This window comes from Bombina bombina, chromosome 2 (assembly GCF_027579735.1).
Source record: "Bombina bombina isolate aBomBom1 chromosome 2, aBomBom1.pri, whole genome shotgun sequence".
Classification (NCBI taxonomy): Eukaryota; Metazoa; Chordata; class Amphibia; order Anura; family Bombinatoridae; genus Bombina; species Bombina bombina.
Genome location: NC_069500.1, coordinates 1,315,028,528 through 1,315,044,233, shown reverse-complemented (window position 1 = coordinate 1,315,044,233; position 15,706 = coordinate 1,315,028,528). Strand labels below are relative to the sequence as shown.

At 36.2% G+C, this 15,706-nt stretch overlaps 1 protein-coding gene across 1 annotated transcript in view; it reads right to left on the bottom strand.

Annotated features, from left to right (window-relative positions):
- The window catches only part of LOC128650311 (TBC1 domain family member 14), a 135,576-nt gene extending 126,653 nt beyond the window's left edge, over window positions 1-8,923 (bottom strand). The window contains exons 1-2 of the mRNA XM_053704160.1: window positions 8,828-8,923; window positions 3,754-3,872 (exon numbers count right to left, since the gene is read on the bottom strand). Coding sequence (XP_053560135.1) covers window positions 3,754-3,872; window positions 8,828-8,830 — 122 coding nt within the window. The 5' untranslated portion in view covers window positions 8,831-8,923. The remainder of the gene's footprint in view (window positions 1-3,753; window positions 3,873-8,827) is intronic.
- Between the last annotated feature and the right edge of the window lie 6,783 nt (window positions 8,924-15,706).

Sequence of the window (15,706 nt, the reverse complement as noted above, 5' to 3'; positions counted from 1 at the left end):
GGGTCTTACCCTTAAAAGGAATAGCTAAAAGCTTAGATTTTGATGACACATCAGCAGACCAAGATTTGAGCCATAATGCCCTACGCGCTAAAATGGCAAATCCTGCATTTTTCGCCGCTAATTTAGCAATTTGAAAAGCGGAATCAGTAATAAAAGAATTAGCTAGCTTGAGAGCCTTAATTATATCCAAAATGTCATCTAATGGAGTCTCAACCTTCAGAGACTCTTCTAGAGCATCATACCAAAAAGCTGCTGCAGTAGTAACTGGAACAATGCAAGCCGTAGGTTGTAAAAGAAAACCCTGATTAATAAATAATTTCTTTAGAAGAACCTCTAACTTTTTATCCATAGGGTCTTTGAAAGCACAACTGTCCTCAATAGGTATAGTTGTACGTTTAGCCAAGGTAGCAATAGCTCCCTCCACCTTAGGGACCGTTTGCCAAGAATCCCGAATGGTGTCCGATATGGCAAACATTTTCTTAAAATTAGGAGGGGGAGAGAACGGTATACCTGGTCTATCCCATTGCTTTTTAACAATTTCCGAAATTCTTTTAGGTACTGGAAAAACATCAGTGTAAGTAGGCACCTCTAGATATTTGTCCATCTTACACAATTTCTCTGGTGGTATCACAATAGTATCACAATCATCCAGAGTCGCTAAAACCTCCCGAAGTAACATGTGGAGGTGTTCAAGCTTAAATTTAAAGGACATCACGCCCGAATCTGTCTGAGGTAACACATTTCCTGAGTCTGAAAGTTCTCCCTCAGACAGCAATTCCCTGACCCCCCCAACTCAGAGCACTGTGAGGGTACATTGGAAATAGCCAATAAAGCATCAGAGGATTCAGTATTCACATTAATACCTGACCTACTGCGTTTACCCTGTAACACTGGTAATTTAGAAAATACCTCTGTAAGGGTAGCTGACATAACTGCAGCCATCTCCTGCAGAGTAAAAGAATTAGACGCACTAGAGGTACTTGGCGTCGCTTGTGTGGGCGAGCGTTAAAGGTTGTGACACTTGGGGAGAATTGGATGGCATATCCTGATTCTCTTCAGACTGAGAATCATCCTTAGGCACACTTTCTTTACCTAAAATATGCTTTTTACAATGTAAGGCCCTTTCAGTACAAGAGGTACACAATGTAAGAGAGGGTTCCACAATGGCTTCCAAACACATAGAGCAATGAGTTTCCTCAATGTCAGACATGTTGAACAGACTAGTAATAACCACAGTAGTCGTTAAACACTTTATTTATTGAATTAAACAATTTTTAGAAAAACATATACTGCGCGTTTAAGAAATAAAAAAAGCGCACAATTTTTCCAAACTGCCTAAAAACGTTAAATAACGCTATCTAATTAGTTACACATATACGATAGTGCCAAAAATTATTGCACCCTAAGGCAAAAGGGCAAAATTAACCTCTAAACGTTCTTTATAGCAAAAAATTATTTGATTTCAAAAAACGCTGTGGCGCCTACCTGCCCCCAGGGAACTGCAAAAGGACTCGCTAACTATCCGGTTAACAGGATATCAGTGTAGACCCATCCGGAGCTAATGCTTGCTGCCTTCACAGCCAAAGTAACTGCACGTCTGAGTGCGCGAAAATAGGCCCCGCCCATCATGGATGACGTTCACCTCAGCCTGTACAACCGCATGGGAAGCGGTTTAGCTAAAAGCCATGTGGTCCCCAAACACAAACCTCATAAAAACAGCTATAGAAATGTTTGTTATTAAATAAAAACCAAACCGTTAAGCTGCCTCTCCCAGTGTCTCTGATATATGCTGCAATAAGCCCTTTGCTGCATAAAGCCCAGTACCATGTTAATAAATAAAACATACAGGTTTTATAGTAATAACCTCTGTTTCAACAGGTCTACTGCTTACCCCTTCCCTTGCAGGGAAAACATGTCAGCCAATTCTGATACACCAAGTCTCCTCAGAAATAAAGGACAGAACATACCTCAATGCTGCTTGTAGCATGAAACCGTTCTCCACACTGAAGATCTCTCTTGTACTACCGTCAGAAGCTCTGTGGGAACCAACGTGGATCTTAGTTACATCTGCTAAGATCATTAACCTCAGGGCAGAAATCTTCTTCTATATCCCCTGAGGAAAATAGTACTCACCGGTACCATTTAAAATAAAAAACTTATTGATTGAAGAAACTAAAACTAACATCTCACTTTACCTCTTCCTAGTACAAACACATGCAAAGAGAATGACTGGGGGTGGAGGGAAGGGAGGAGCTATATATATATATATATACAGCTCTGCTGTGGTGCTCTTTGCCACTTCCTGATAGCAGGAGGATAATATCCCACAAGCAAGGATGAAATCCGTGGACTCGTCGTATCTTGTAGAAGAAATAATAGACTATATTATATTTATTATATAGCCGCCACCCCCTTTTGTTGAAGCAATTTTTTTTATTTCCCCCCCAAAAAAGTTCAGCTTGGTGGTACAGCCGAAACAGATGTCACAACGTCTACCCCACAGAAACAAGAGTGCGTTCTTGACAGCCTGCCTGTTAATACACCAATCAGAAACTAGGTAAGGCTGCGGAAAAGGAGGGGCTTTACTAACTGGGTAAGGCTGCAGCAAAGATGGGACATCACAAACTGGGTAAGGATGCGGCAAAGGAGGGGCATCAGAAACTGGGTAAGGATGTGACAAAAGAGGTGCATCAGAAACTGGGTAAGGATGCGGCAAAAGAGGTGCATCAGAAACTGGGTAAGGATGCAGCAAAAGAGGTGCATCAGAAACTGGGTAAGGATGCGGCAAAAGAGTGTCCTTAGAAATGGGGAAGGATGTGGCAATTTATGGTTAAAGACTCACACTAGCAAGCCTGATCATCAAGTTCTCGTTATCTGCAAATATAAAGTATACATTTTTTAAGCCCCACAATAGATCACATTAACTCACAGTGGAGTACTGGCAGGTGTTGGTCAGGGAACAGTACAAGTTACACTTATTTTGGACAAGTGTCATTGTATAGTAATGATAATTTTATACACTAACACATCAATCTGCGCTATATCATAATGCAAGGCTGCTATATTGAGAGTACCTATACACTGATAATATATATATGCAGCACAGTATAATGATGCTGAGCGTTCATACACTAAAACACACAACAGGCCGCCCTATATAATGAGGAGTGCCTATACACTGACTTGATGCTGAACATTTATATACTGAAATGAACACACTGTATAATTATGACAAGTATCAAAACATGCTGTGCTAAATAATGATTATGGCTATCTAAATACAATATTATGTATAGGTATGCATGTAGAGTAGACAGACATGTGGCACTGAACAATTATAAATATAGACAGAAATACACTAATAGAATTAATATATATACTCCTACGATTGCTTATCAGCCTCAATACTAAAATATGTGGCTGTGGGTGGAGTCCTACTGCTGAAGGGTGCTAAAATTTTGCTGATAGAGCCGGGGGCTGTGCAGTAAGATATTTCATAAAGCTGTTCTGGCAGACCTGCACTCTATGCCTCTAGTCCCCTCCAATTCTAGTCATTATGCCACCACATATTGCCCCTACCATGAAACCCATGTTAGGGAGAAGTAAAACAAATATACACTTAAAAAAAAAACATGCACCAAATTTGTATAACCCCCCTGCAAGCCAGTCACTTAGTCTGACTCTGTTGTAGCACTGGCCCTTGCTTATTCTCTTGCCAATATTTCCATGCACTGCAGGTGCCATATAACTTACGCTGGTCTGTCTTCCAAAATGAGTGCTGTTGTGGACAGAGGCTCAAAAACTAGGCTTTTCCTCACATTCTGCTTTGGAGAGGGAGACTTTGAAGATCTTCCTATTCTTTCTTCATATTCCTATAAACAAATATAAAAAGGTCACATATATTTTGTGTAATAACACTTACATTTTGAGTACTTATAAACTACAAAGGACATAAACATAGAAACAGAATTGTACAGTAGATAAGAACCAAAAAGGCCCATCAAGTCTACCCATATTAAAGGTTACTGGTTTCTTAGGATAGCCTTCTGCATGTCCCAGGCATTTTTATTATTTGACAGTTTGCGTTTACCACCTCTACTGGAAGTCTTTTCCATGAATCCACCATATGTTCCGTAAAAAGAAAAACGCATTTTCCCTGAATCTGCTACCCTCTTTCTTAAAAGGGACATGAAACCAAAAATGTTCCTCTTCAGTTACAGAAATGTACCATTGAGACTATAATTGGTCTTCAGGTTTTTGGACCCTTTATGTATAATTTTGCTATTGGTAATATTACATTTTAGATCCAAGTCCTCCAGTTTTTTTTTTTTTTATATCACTACTCATTTGATCCAACCCTCCTGGAACAATTTTTGTATCTTCAGCAAAGAAGCACACCTTACCCTGGAACCCACTTCCAATATTACTAATGAGCATGTTGTTATTATTATAATCAGTTATTTGTAGAAAGCCAACAGATTCCGCAACGCTATAAACAGAACAGGCCCAAGAACGGAGCCTTTGGCAACACCACTAGTAACTGATACCTCATTTAAATGTACTCCATTAATTGAAACCCTCTGCCTTCTATCCTCAAAGGGACAGTCAAGTCAAAATTAAACTTTCATGATTCAGATAGAGCACACAATTGTAAACCACTTTCCAATTCCCATCCATTATCTAACAGGTACACAATATCTTTATACTGTATGTACACTTTGAGGCAGCAGCTCCAACTGAGCATGTGCAAGATTCACAGGATATGCGTATATGTATTTTGTGATGTCACATGATGTATTAGGAAGGAAAAATCGAATACTCATTTGAAATTCAAACTGTTTTTGCATAGTCTGTATTATGCATTTATTGATGATGATATTTTACTATATTTAGTGGTCCTTAAAGCCACCATTCCCTCCAATTAAAGGGACAGTCAACACCAGAATTTTTTTTTGTTTAAAAAGAAAGATAATCCCTTTATTACCCATTCCCCAGTTTTGCATAACCAACACTGTTCTAGAAATACACTTTTTACCTTGTATCTAAGCCACTTGTACCTTGGGATTACCTTGCATCTAAGCCTCTGCAAACTGCCCCCTTATTTCAGTTCTTTTGACAGACATGCAATTTATCAGTGCTGGCTCCAGGGTAAATTCACGTGCATGAGCTCAATTTTATCTAAATTAAACACGAACTAATGCCCGACAGTGGTCAAAATGCATTCAGATTAGAGGCAGTCTTCAAGGTCTAAGAAAATAGCATATGAACCTCCTAGAATTAGCTTTCAACTAAGTATACGAAAAGAACAAAGCAAAATTGGTGATAAAAGTAAATTGGAAAGTTGTTTAAAATTACATTCCCTATTTAAATCATGAAAGTTTTTTTTGGACTTGACTGTCCCTTTAATCTTAGCATCTGCTCCAAGGCAATACATTTTGTGAATAAGTTTGTTGTGTGGGACAATATAAAATACTTTGCTAAAGTCTAGATATGCTATATCTATGGCTCCTCCCTGGTATATTAATTAAGTTACATGGTCAAAGAAATCAATTTGATTAGTCTGTCATGATCTTCCAGCAGTGAAAACCATGTTGTCCTTTGTCTTAAGTTGTTTGTCTGAAGGTAAGACACAAGTCTTTCCTCTAAAAGAGTTTCCATTCATTTCCTTGCTATTGAGGTCAAACTGACTGACCTATAGTCATCAGATTTTCCCTACTTCCCTTTTTCTGAAGTGGGACATTAGTAATTTTCCAGTCTTCTAGAACAACTCCCATTAACAGCGACTGATTAAATAAATCAGCTAATAGTAATAACTATCATGGAAAGCTTTTTTTAGAACCCTTGGATGAATGATATCTTGACTCAAAGACTTTACTTTTATTTTTTATATAGCCCACCAAGACTATTCAGTTACATATATGACACAAAGGCTTATAGGACCACTCAATGCAGTAGAATTACATAATTAACAAGTGCATAATAAAAAACCCATGCAAAAGCACTTACTCTGATATATATATAAATTGATAATGGAAGTAAATTTAAAAGTGTCTTAAAACTGCATGCGCTTTCTGAACCATAAAAATTTATTTTATTTTGACCCGAGTGTCCCTTTAATGGCAATGTCAAAAGTATACTAGAGCTATACAGCCACAACACATTGTTTCAAGATACTATTACAGCAGCAAGTGGGCAAATATTTGAGCCTACCAAGGATCTCATTGGCACTGTGCATGGAATGTGCCTAAGTAAAATCGTACGAAGTCACCTGGTACAGTCAAACAGTGCAGATCATGGATAAAGCAAATTATAGATAAAGCAGCTCATTTAAATGTGTTTAGCATTATTCTAGGGTTGTACACCCCCAGAATTCTTTAACCTTTGACCATTAATATAATTATTTTTCTGCTCCATCAAAAACAAAAGAGACTGCATTTTACTACAGATTTTTGTTTAAATGTTTTCTTTCGTGATTCAGACAGAGCGTGCAATTTTAAGCAACTTTCTAATTTACTCCTATTATAATTTTTTCTTTGTTCTCTTGCTATCTTTATTTGAAAAGGCATCTAAGCTTAGCTTTTTTGGTTCAGTACTCTGGACAACACTTTTTTATTGGTGGATGAATTTATCCACCAATCAGCAAGGACTACCCAGGTTGTCCACCAAAAATGGGCCGACATCTAAACTTACATTCTTGCATTTCAAATAAAGATACCAAGAGAATGAAAACAATTGGATAATAGTAGTAAATTAGAAAGTTGCTTAAAATTTCATGCTCTATCTGAATCACGAAAGAAAAAAAATTGCGTTCAGTGTCCCTTTAATGTTTATGGAGCATGTCACTGTCAACCAATACCGCTATGGAGCTTTCCTTATCAGACAGTAAGCTTCTATTCCCATGGATTTCACGTTTAAATAAAGTGCTTTCATAAGCACAATATTTTGTTTTGTTTATTTTTAAACAAAAAATGTTAAATCTTTCACTGTATCTGTACTGATCACTGCTGCTGAAATGCCACTCCAGTATCCACTACCTTTTCTAAGTGAAGGTTACCAGCAGATATACAGATACACTTTCTACAACATTTAGCAAAAAATAAATAAAAAATACAGGTAGTAAAATTCTTACATTGTGGATCTCAGCCAGTTATATCTTTGTTCAGATAAATGATCATGATGCAGCTCTCATTAGCAGACAATTTGTTAAACAGTTTCACCCTAAGCCTGAAACACTGGAAATCCATCAATTATACAGCATAAATAAATGATATGATGCTTTAGATTTGAATAGTTCCTTTCCTGCTTATAATAGAAATATTTAACAGAGAATATTATTATTAAGGCAATTGCACACACGTTACACAAAATCGCTATAGAACAACCAGGTTATTATGATTTGTTTCTGGAGACTCAGCTTAAAGGGACACTGAACCCAATTTTTTTCTTTTCGCAATTCAGATAGAGCATGACATTTTAAGCAATTTTCTAATTTACTCCTATTAAATTTTCTTCATTCTCTTGGTATCTTTATTTGAAATGCAAGAATGTACATTTAGATGCCGGCCCATTTTTGGTGAACAACCTGGCTTGTTCTTGCTGATTGGTGGATAAATTCATCCACCAATAAAAAAGTGCTATCCAGAGTTCTGAACCAAAAAACTTAGATGCATTCTTTTTCAAATAAAGATAGCAAGAGAATGAAGAAAATGTGATAATAGGAGTAAATCAGAAAGTTGCTTAAAATTGCATGCTCTATCTGAATCATTAAAGAAAAAATGTGGGTTCAGTGTCCCTTTAAGGTTTGCAAACGAGAACAATTAAAAAAAAACTAACAAAAGCATCTTTAGTTTACTTGCATACAGCTATTTCATAGTCCCCAGGACCAACCCCCCCATTAAAAGAGATTAGCCTATAAAAGATATAGTTTATGACTCATGTTCCCATAATGTGACATTATTGTTTGATGAGTAAGATTTCCACTCAACAATAAATGAAAAATAATATCTGAAGAATGTCTCAACTGCTCTTGGACTATATACAAAAAAAATATTGTCTTATTTCTCGTAAGGCAAATACAGCAAATCCTACAGATCTAACATAAGCTTCCAACATAGCTGCTAATAGAAAAACATATGAAAATCAAAGATTTAAAATGCAGGCCAATGCTTCTCAAAGTAACACACATTATATTGTACTAAATATACAAATTGTCAATCAGATAAGGCGTTGTTATATGTACTAGTCCACTATGGGTCAGCACCTACGCCCAGCAAGGCAGTGTATATATATACACCATATATTTATTAATTATACAGAGCCATATTTGTCTACTAGTATTTCTTTCTCTGGTGTTTAATTATAGAAAATGTGTAATCTCCAGCCCTAACACCTAGTTTTATTTTATATACTGTCCTTTCCCTGTATTTAAAAATAATAATATAATATTTTGGCAAATTTAAATTGAGGACAAAACAATTTAAGAATCATAAAAGTGTGCAAAAAAAAGGAAGGTTGAAGTAAAAAAACCAACACAAGGTTTAGAAAAATGCTTAACAAAAGCAAGACATTGAATAGGATCTCAATGACAGAGCTTTCTGTACATAATGCAAGAGGGAGAGAGCGAGTACATTAACACAACCGCATGCTTTGTATTTACATATTCCATCTGCTTTAATACAAGGTCAAGAGGAAAGGGGAAACAAGCGCACCTGACCTAAATGCCCGTGCACAAAAGAAAAGAAAATGTGCAGGATTATTAGGTTGCTATAAACTGAGACAAAACAGCAGTGATGCTGCACATTTTGTGCTCCCTGCTGTATCCACTCACCATGAAAGCTGCAGATCCTCAGAGACAATGGAGCTCCGGCCCCATCCCGGCTTGTGTATAAACAGGCCGTGCACTGTGTAAAAGCATGGGAAGGAAATCTAAGCTGCTAACGGCAGATCATGCATGAAGGATACCTGAATACTTTCAGAGTACGGTCACGTGCATCCCTGTCAGCTCCTTTTATCAAGGAGTGGAGAGGTCTGCGGAAGGGAGAACAGGCTGCAGCAGCCATTTTAATCAGCTGCAGATAGAATGCATCCAATCAACTCGCTCCTGCTTCACCTCTAATGTCTTGGTAAAGTACAAGGACATTAATCACTGTTTCCTCTCTTCTGGGCAACAACAAATGCACAATATTAACCTTTAAATTGCCATTAAAAAAGTTACAAATTATCTGTCCATTACCAAAGACAATCTTTTGATGATGGAAAAAAGAAAATACAAAATAATAAAAATAAAAAACTTTATTGCATGCTTAAAAATAAGGAAACACTTGTCTGCACAGACTTCCTGTAATTATTTTATGTCTAATAAATATTCCATTTAGGTAAATTTACTAGGTCCAGAATACCTGCATTCCCCAGGATTTAGAGTATAAAAATGGAAATTAAAAGGACCAGTAAATACAGTAATTTTGCATAATCATCAAATACATTATAAAAAGATCACAAATGCAACGTGCGTATATTCTGTGAGTTTCTGCACATGCTCAGTAGGAGCTGGTGACTCAAAAAGTCTAAATATAAAAAGACTGCACATTGTGTTTATTGAAGTTCATTGGAAAGTTGTTTAAAATTGCATGCTCTATCTAAATCATGAAAGTTTGATTTTGACGAGTGTCCCTTTAAATCATACATCAAAATTTTTCTAAAGCAGCACTCATCAACAAAGCCTAGCCTACTATATAGGGATCAAACATAAAAACGTAGAAGCATAAATCTCCACTTTTACTTAAAGGGACATAATACTCATATGCTAAATCACTTGAAACTGATGCAGTATAACTGTAAAAAGCTGACAGGAAAATATCACCTGAGCATCTCTATGTAAAAAAGGAAGATATTTTACCTCACAATCTCCTCAGCTCAGCAGAGTAAGTTCTGTGTAAAAAGTTATACAATCAGCATCAGCAGTGCTGAGGTCATGAACTCTTACTGTGATCTCATGAGATTTGACTTAACTCTCATGAGATTTCATAGTAAGCTTCATTTACCTGATTGGTGAAATACAGGTAGCCCTCAGTTTACGCCGGGGTTAGGTTCCAGAAGGAATGGTTGTAAATCAAAACCGTCGTAAATTGAACCCCAGTTTATAATGTAAGTCAATGGGAAGTGAGGGAGATAGGTTCCAGGCCCCTCTCAAAATTGTCATAAGTAACACCTGATACATTATTTTTAAAGCTTTGAAATGAAGACTTTAAATGTTAAACTGTATTATAAACCTAATAAAATAATCACACAACACAGAATATATAATTAAACTAAGTTAAATGAACAAAAACATTTGCTAAACAGCATTATAAACCTAATAAAATAATCACACAACACAGATTTCACTTGGATTTTTCTGCAAACAGTTCTTTCTATGCATTCCAATCTGGACTGATTTATAGACAGGAAGATCTTGTTCCTTCGAAATCTGCTCGATAGCTCAGGTCTGGTTAAACTGATTAATTTCGGCTTGCTTGGCTTTGCTGCAAAACAAGCTGACAGATCCACCTACTGGCTATTTTAATAAATGCACTGCTTCTCAATGCTTTTCAATAGCAGTCACAGGATTGGAAAAAAAGGTTGTTATTCTGAAACGGTGTAAATTGAACCGTTGTAAAACGAGGGCCACCTGTAATATGAGAGTGCACGAAGCTCATCCTTTCAGATGTCCCGGGACAGACACAATAATATGCTGCTTAGAAATCCTTTACAATGGGAGGTGGCTACTGAGGAACTTTTGAGGTAAAATATCTTTCTTTTTTACATAGAGATGTTCAGGTGATATTTTCTAATCAGCTTTTTACAGCTATGCTGCAGCACTTTCAAGTGTTTAAACATTTGGGTATTATGGCCCTTTAAGCATGCAAGTATAATTTACAACTTGAGGTCATCTTGGGTCACCCTAGTAGCACTCACCAATGAAGATTTACCAAGGAATAGAATATATGCGAGAGCAAAAAACAGAATCATTCTTAAAATATTTGCATTTTTTGTCAAATGCCAATTTAGAATTTTCTCACCAACTTAAAGGGACATGAAACACAAAATGTCTCTTTTGCGATTCATGTAGAACATGCAATTTTAAACAACTTACCAATTTACTTCCATTATCTAATTTGCTTTGTTCTCTTGGTATTCTTTGTTTAAAAAAATGCCTAGGTAGGCTCAGGAGCTGGCTGCTGAGTGGTGACAACACATACGCCTCTTGTCATTGCTTTAAAGACGTATTCAACTTGCTCCCAGAAGTGCATTGATGCTTCTTCAATAAAGGATATCAAGAGAATGAAGCAAACTGGATAACATAAGTAATTTGGAAAGTGGTTTAAAATTGTATGCTTTATCTAAATCGTAAAATAATTTTTTTGGGGAATTATGTCCCTTTATGACTGAGCTGTCGCGCATCTGTAGTGGTTCAAAAAGAGCAGACGAAAAGTCTGCTAAGATTGCCCAAGAAGTAGACCCATTCTACTCAGTAATAAATGTGCCTTCATCACTTGATAAGTGAAGATTTCACATTAGTCTTTGCCGGCCTACAGCCATCACAACATCTCTCAGGAATTACTAACAGTCTATCAGTTTGAATTAATTGCTTTGTACAGTCAATATGGATGTGAGGATACTTAACCCCATACAAGGCGTATAGATATTTTTCCCATTTGTTTGCTTTTCTGACAGGACAAATGAGGAAAGAAATCAGATTCCTGGATGGGTAACTCCTTTATCTTTAGAGGAAACCAAATAATGTGAATGGCAGAATAAAGCCTGCACTCAGCTATGTTTTGTTGAGGTAGTAGGCAACAGAAAAAACATTTAGTGTAAAGGAAATGCTGCCAATATTGGTGTAGAAAGGTAAAATGTCAAATATTCTGGGAAAAATAAACTATTCATAATCACTTAGTATACAATATGCCAGCAAGCTTGTGAATAAATGCCCCAAAATGCTAAACAATGTTTAATGTTTAAAAAGATAGATAATCCCTTTATTACCCATTCTCCAGTTTTGCATAACCAACACTTATATTAATACACTTTTTACCTCTGTGATTACCTTGTATTTAACCCTCTGCAGCCTGCCCCCTTATTTCAGACATGCATTTTAGCCAGTCAGTGCTAACTCATAACTACACAGGAGTGAGCACATTATTATCTATATGGCACACATGAACTAGCGCTTTATACGTGTGAAAAACTGTCAAAATGCACTTCAAGGGCTAAGAAATAAGCTTATGACTACCTAGGTTTTGCTTTCAACAAAGAATACCAAGAGGAGAACAAAAAAAAAAATTGATAAAAGTCAATTGGAGATTTGTTTAAAATTGCCTGCCCTATCTGAATCATGAACGTTTAATTTTGACTTGACTGTCCCTTGAAAGTTTAAATAAATAATATTAGCAACATTTTTATTTATTTAGGAAACTTTCTTTTTCTGTAGCTGGATAGGTCACCCTACATAAAGGATGAGTAGTTTCACAGTGCGACTAATGTGTATTCTCTTCAAATGGATTATTAAGATTTCTGTTCGTGACAAGCAAAAATCTCTGCTTGCAACAGCAGTGAGTATATTAGGTGTAAATATTATTTTAGAGCATGAACCAGCATTGCATGCGTATACAATTATCTTACAGGTAGAAGTTTTAATAAAATTATATAATGTATATGTTCACCAATAAGATTTCATACAATATTTGTGGGTCCAATGGTATAGTTCGCAATGCAAATTCACAGCATTAAAGGGACACTGAACCCAAATTTTTTCTTTCATGATTCAGATATAACATGTAATTTTAAGCAACTTTCTAATTTACTCCTATTATCAATTTTTCTTCATTCTCTTGCTATCTTTATTTGAAAAGCAAGAACTTAAGTTTAGAAGCCGGCAAATTTTTGCTTTACAACCTGGGTTGTGCTTGCTAATTGATGGCTAAATGCACCCAGGGTGCTGTCCAGGGTCTGAACCAAAAATTGTCTGGCTCCTTACCTTAGATGCCTTCTTTTTCACATAAAGATAGTAAGAGAACAAAGAAAATTTGATAATAGAAGTAAATCCAGCGCTACGGAATTTGGCGGCGCTATACAAATAAATGATAATAATTAGAAAGTTGCTTAAAATTGCATGCTCTACCCGAATGGAGAAAAAAAAAATGGGTTTAGTATCCCTTTAATATACAAAAACACCTTTTTTTAAAGTTTCTTCCAAGTGCAGAATCCTTTTTGTTTCCTGCATCCAGGTACTTTAAATGCTCTCCAGAAATCTGATATAAGCAACTGCATCATGATTGTGCAAGAGGACTTTAATTAACCAATCGGATCAACTGCTCTGAACTCCAATATATTTATTGGCAACAAGTCGCTTTTTGACAAGTAGCTTGGATAAATTAATTTTGTACGGCTGCTTTACATTCTCGTGTACTGGAATCCATGTTCAGTCGTATCCACTGGGGTTTCATTAGTCTAAATTACTCCAGATGTGACTGAGCGATCCCAAGGACAGTGCCTAATATTAATCTGTGCAGAGTAGGGGCTCAAACTTAGAGCTTCATTCTGTGGTACTAGACTTTTTAACAGTAGCCGTGAACAAAAGATGCCAATAGAATGAAGAAAATTGATAATAGAAATTAGAAAATGGTTTTAAACTGTATGCTCTATCTGTACCGATTGTGTAATTCCTACTAAATCTCACTAGCTAGTACAATTAGGTCACAACATATTTTAACAAAGGAAGGAATGCATTCTGATCTAAACTAGCAAACATTACTGGTGACAGCATACAAGAAAAAAACACCGTAAAAGTGGCACAAATCACCATGTGATTACAAGACTGTTCCTTTGTACCCAATAAATTAGCATACTGACTGTGTGAATGAACACACTGTTTGCTGCAATTGTTTTTTTACCACTTGCATTATTTGGAGAAGTCTACTCCAGTAACAAGTCTGGATTGCCGTTGTAATTTTGCTAGCAAAATTTGCTTTTGCATAGTATATCCTTATGCCATCACCGCTGTGCTGAGGTCAGCTAGTAAAAAAAATATGTAGCAGGGTTAGGCTTGTGATGTCGGCAGTGTGCATGTCCTATTCTCAGGATAGGAAAACCCACAATTTAAAATTACAGGAAAAGGCAGCAAAATAAACATTTATAGCAAAGCTTTTCTAGTATTTACAAAATGTTATTTGATGTTATTTGATAATAAAAAAATAAAAAAAGTGTTCTATGTCTAAACACCAATCCATAGATTTCATTGGTGTGCTCCTAATCAGAGTGCCTGATCTGACAGTTGAAAAGAGCCAAACTAATTGTCTAAATATAGGACAAATAAAGTGAAGAATATAATAAGAAATAAAGTAAAAATTTAGTCATAACGGTTGCTCAGTATAAACTAGTGCTGTGCAATTAATCACAAGATGCAATTTATCGCGATATGAGGGTGTGCGATATCCAAATCACATGAGGCGGCCATTTTGTATGAAAACAGAAACGGCTTCCAAAATCATATTTTATTGTCAAGCAGTGATGGAACCTCCATGGACACAAAGTTCGCAGGTGCGATATGAGGAGGGCCCAGGATAAAATTGCAATGTTCACTGCTTAAATATAGAAAAAGCAGGCAAAATAAATAAAGTGCATTGCAAAGTTGCGATTACTGTCCCTTTAAAAGGATATTTAGCCTCAGTATAATATGTAGATGTATTTTGTTTTACAATTGTATTAGTTGTTTAAATATTGAAAATATAAGTGTAAAGGTTTAGTTTCATTAAAGTATTATAGTTTATATAAAATTCATGAGCACCGCCATGTTTGAATCTGTTTTCTATTCATCTCTGTTTTTCCTTTTAGATAATCCTATGTTCCCTGCAGCTTGTTTGGACAAAAATCTCTTATTGCCCGTTTTGTAGCTTTCTCTTCAGCAAGAGGAACTAATAAGGAACAAAATTAAGTACAAACATGGCAGAGCCCATTTCTTTACATAAACTCTGTGGAATTTAGAAAACCAATACTTTACAGAGTTAAATTACAGGAAAAGGGGGACAAAATAAATAATGAAAGTATATTGCAAAGTTTTTTTTAACATATAATTTGAACATTTTGTATTATATTTTCATACTGTTTAATTTCCCTTTAATAAAGGGGGTTGTCTGGTGGAAACTGGAAAGGCGACATGGTCTGGATTCTAAGGGCCTGACTCTCTAAGGTTCTCTGCTCTGGCAGGATAAATCTATAAGAAGTCTCATAAGTGCTGTAAAGAAAGAATGTGCAAATTTAAGCATAAAAGCGGCTAATCTAGCTTTGCAGGGATTAGGATGTAAAGGAGTGACACATACATTGCTTAAAAAGTAAATTTATGCTTACCTGATAAATTAATTTCTTCTATAGTACGACGAGTGCACGGATTTATCCTTTACTTGTGGGATATTATCCTCCTGCTAAAAGGAAGTGGCAAAGAGCACCACAGCAGAGCTGTCTATATAGCTCCTCCCTTAGCTCCACCCCCCAGTCATTCGACCGAAGGTACAGGAAGAAAAAGGAGACACTAAAAGGTGCAGAGGTGACTGAAGTTTAAAATCAAAAAATATAATCTGTTTTAAAATGACAGGGCGGGCCGTGGACTCGTCGTACCATAGAAGAAATTAATTTATCAGGTAAGCATAAATTTACTTTTCTTCTATAAGGT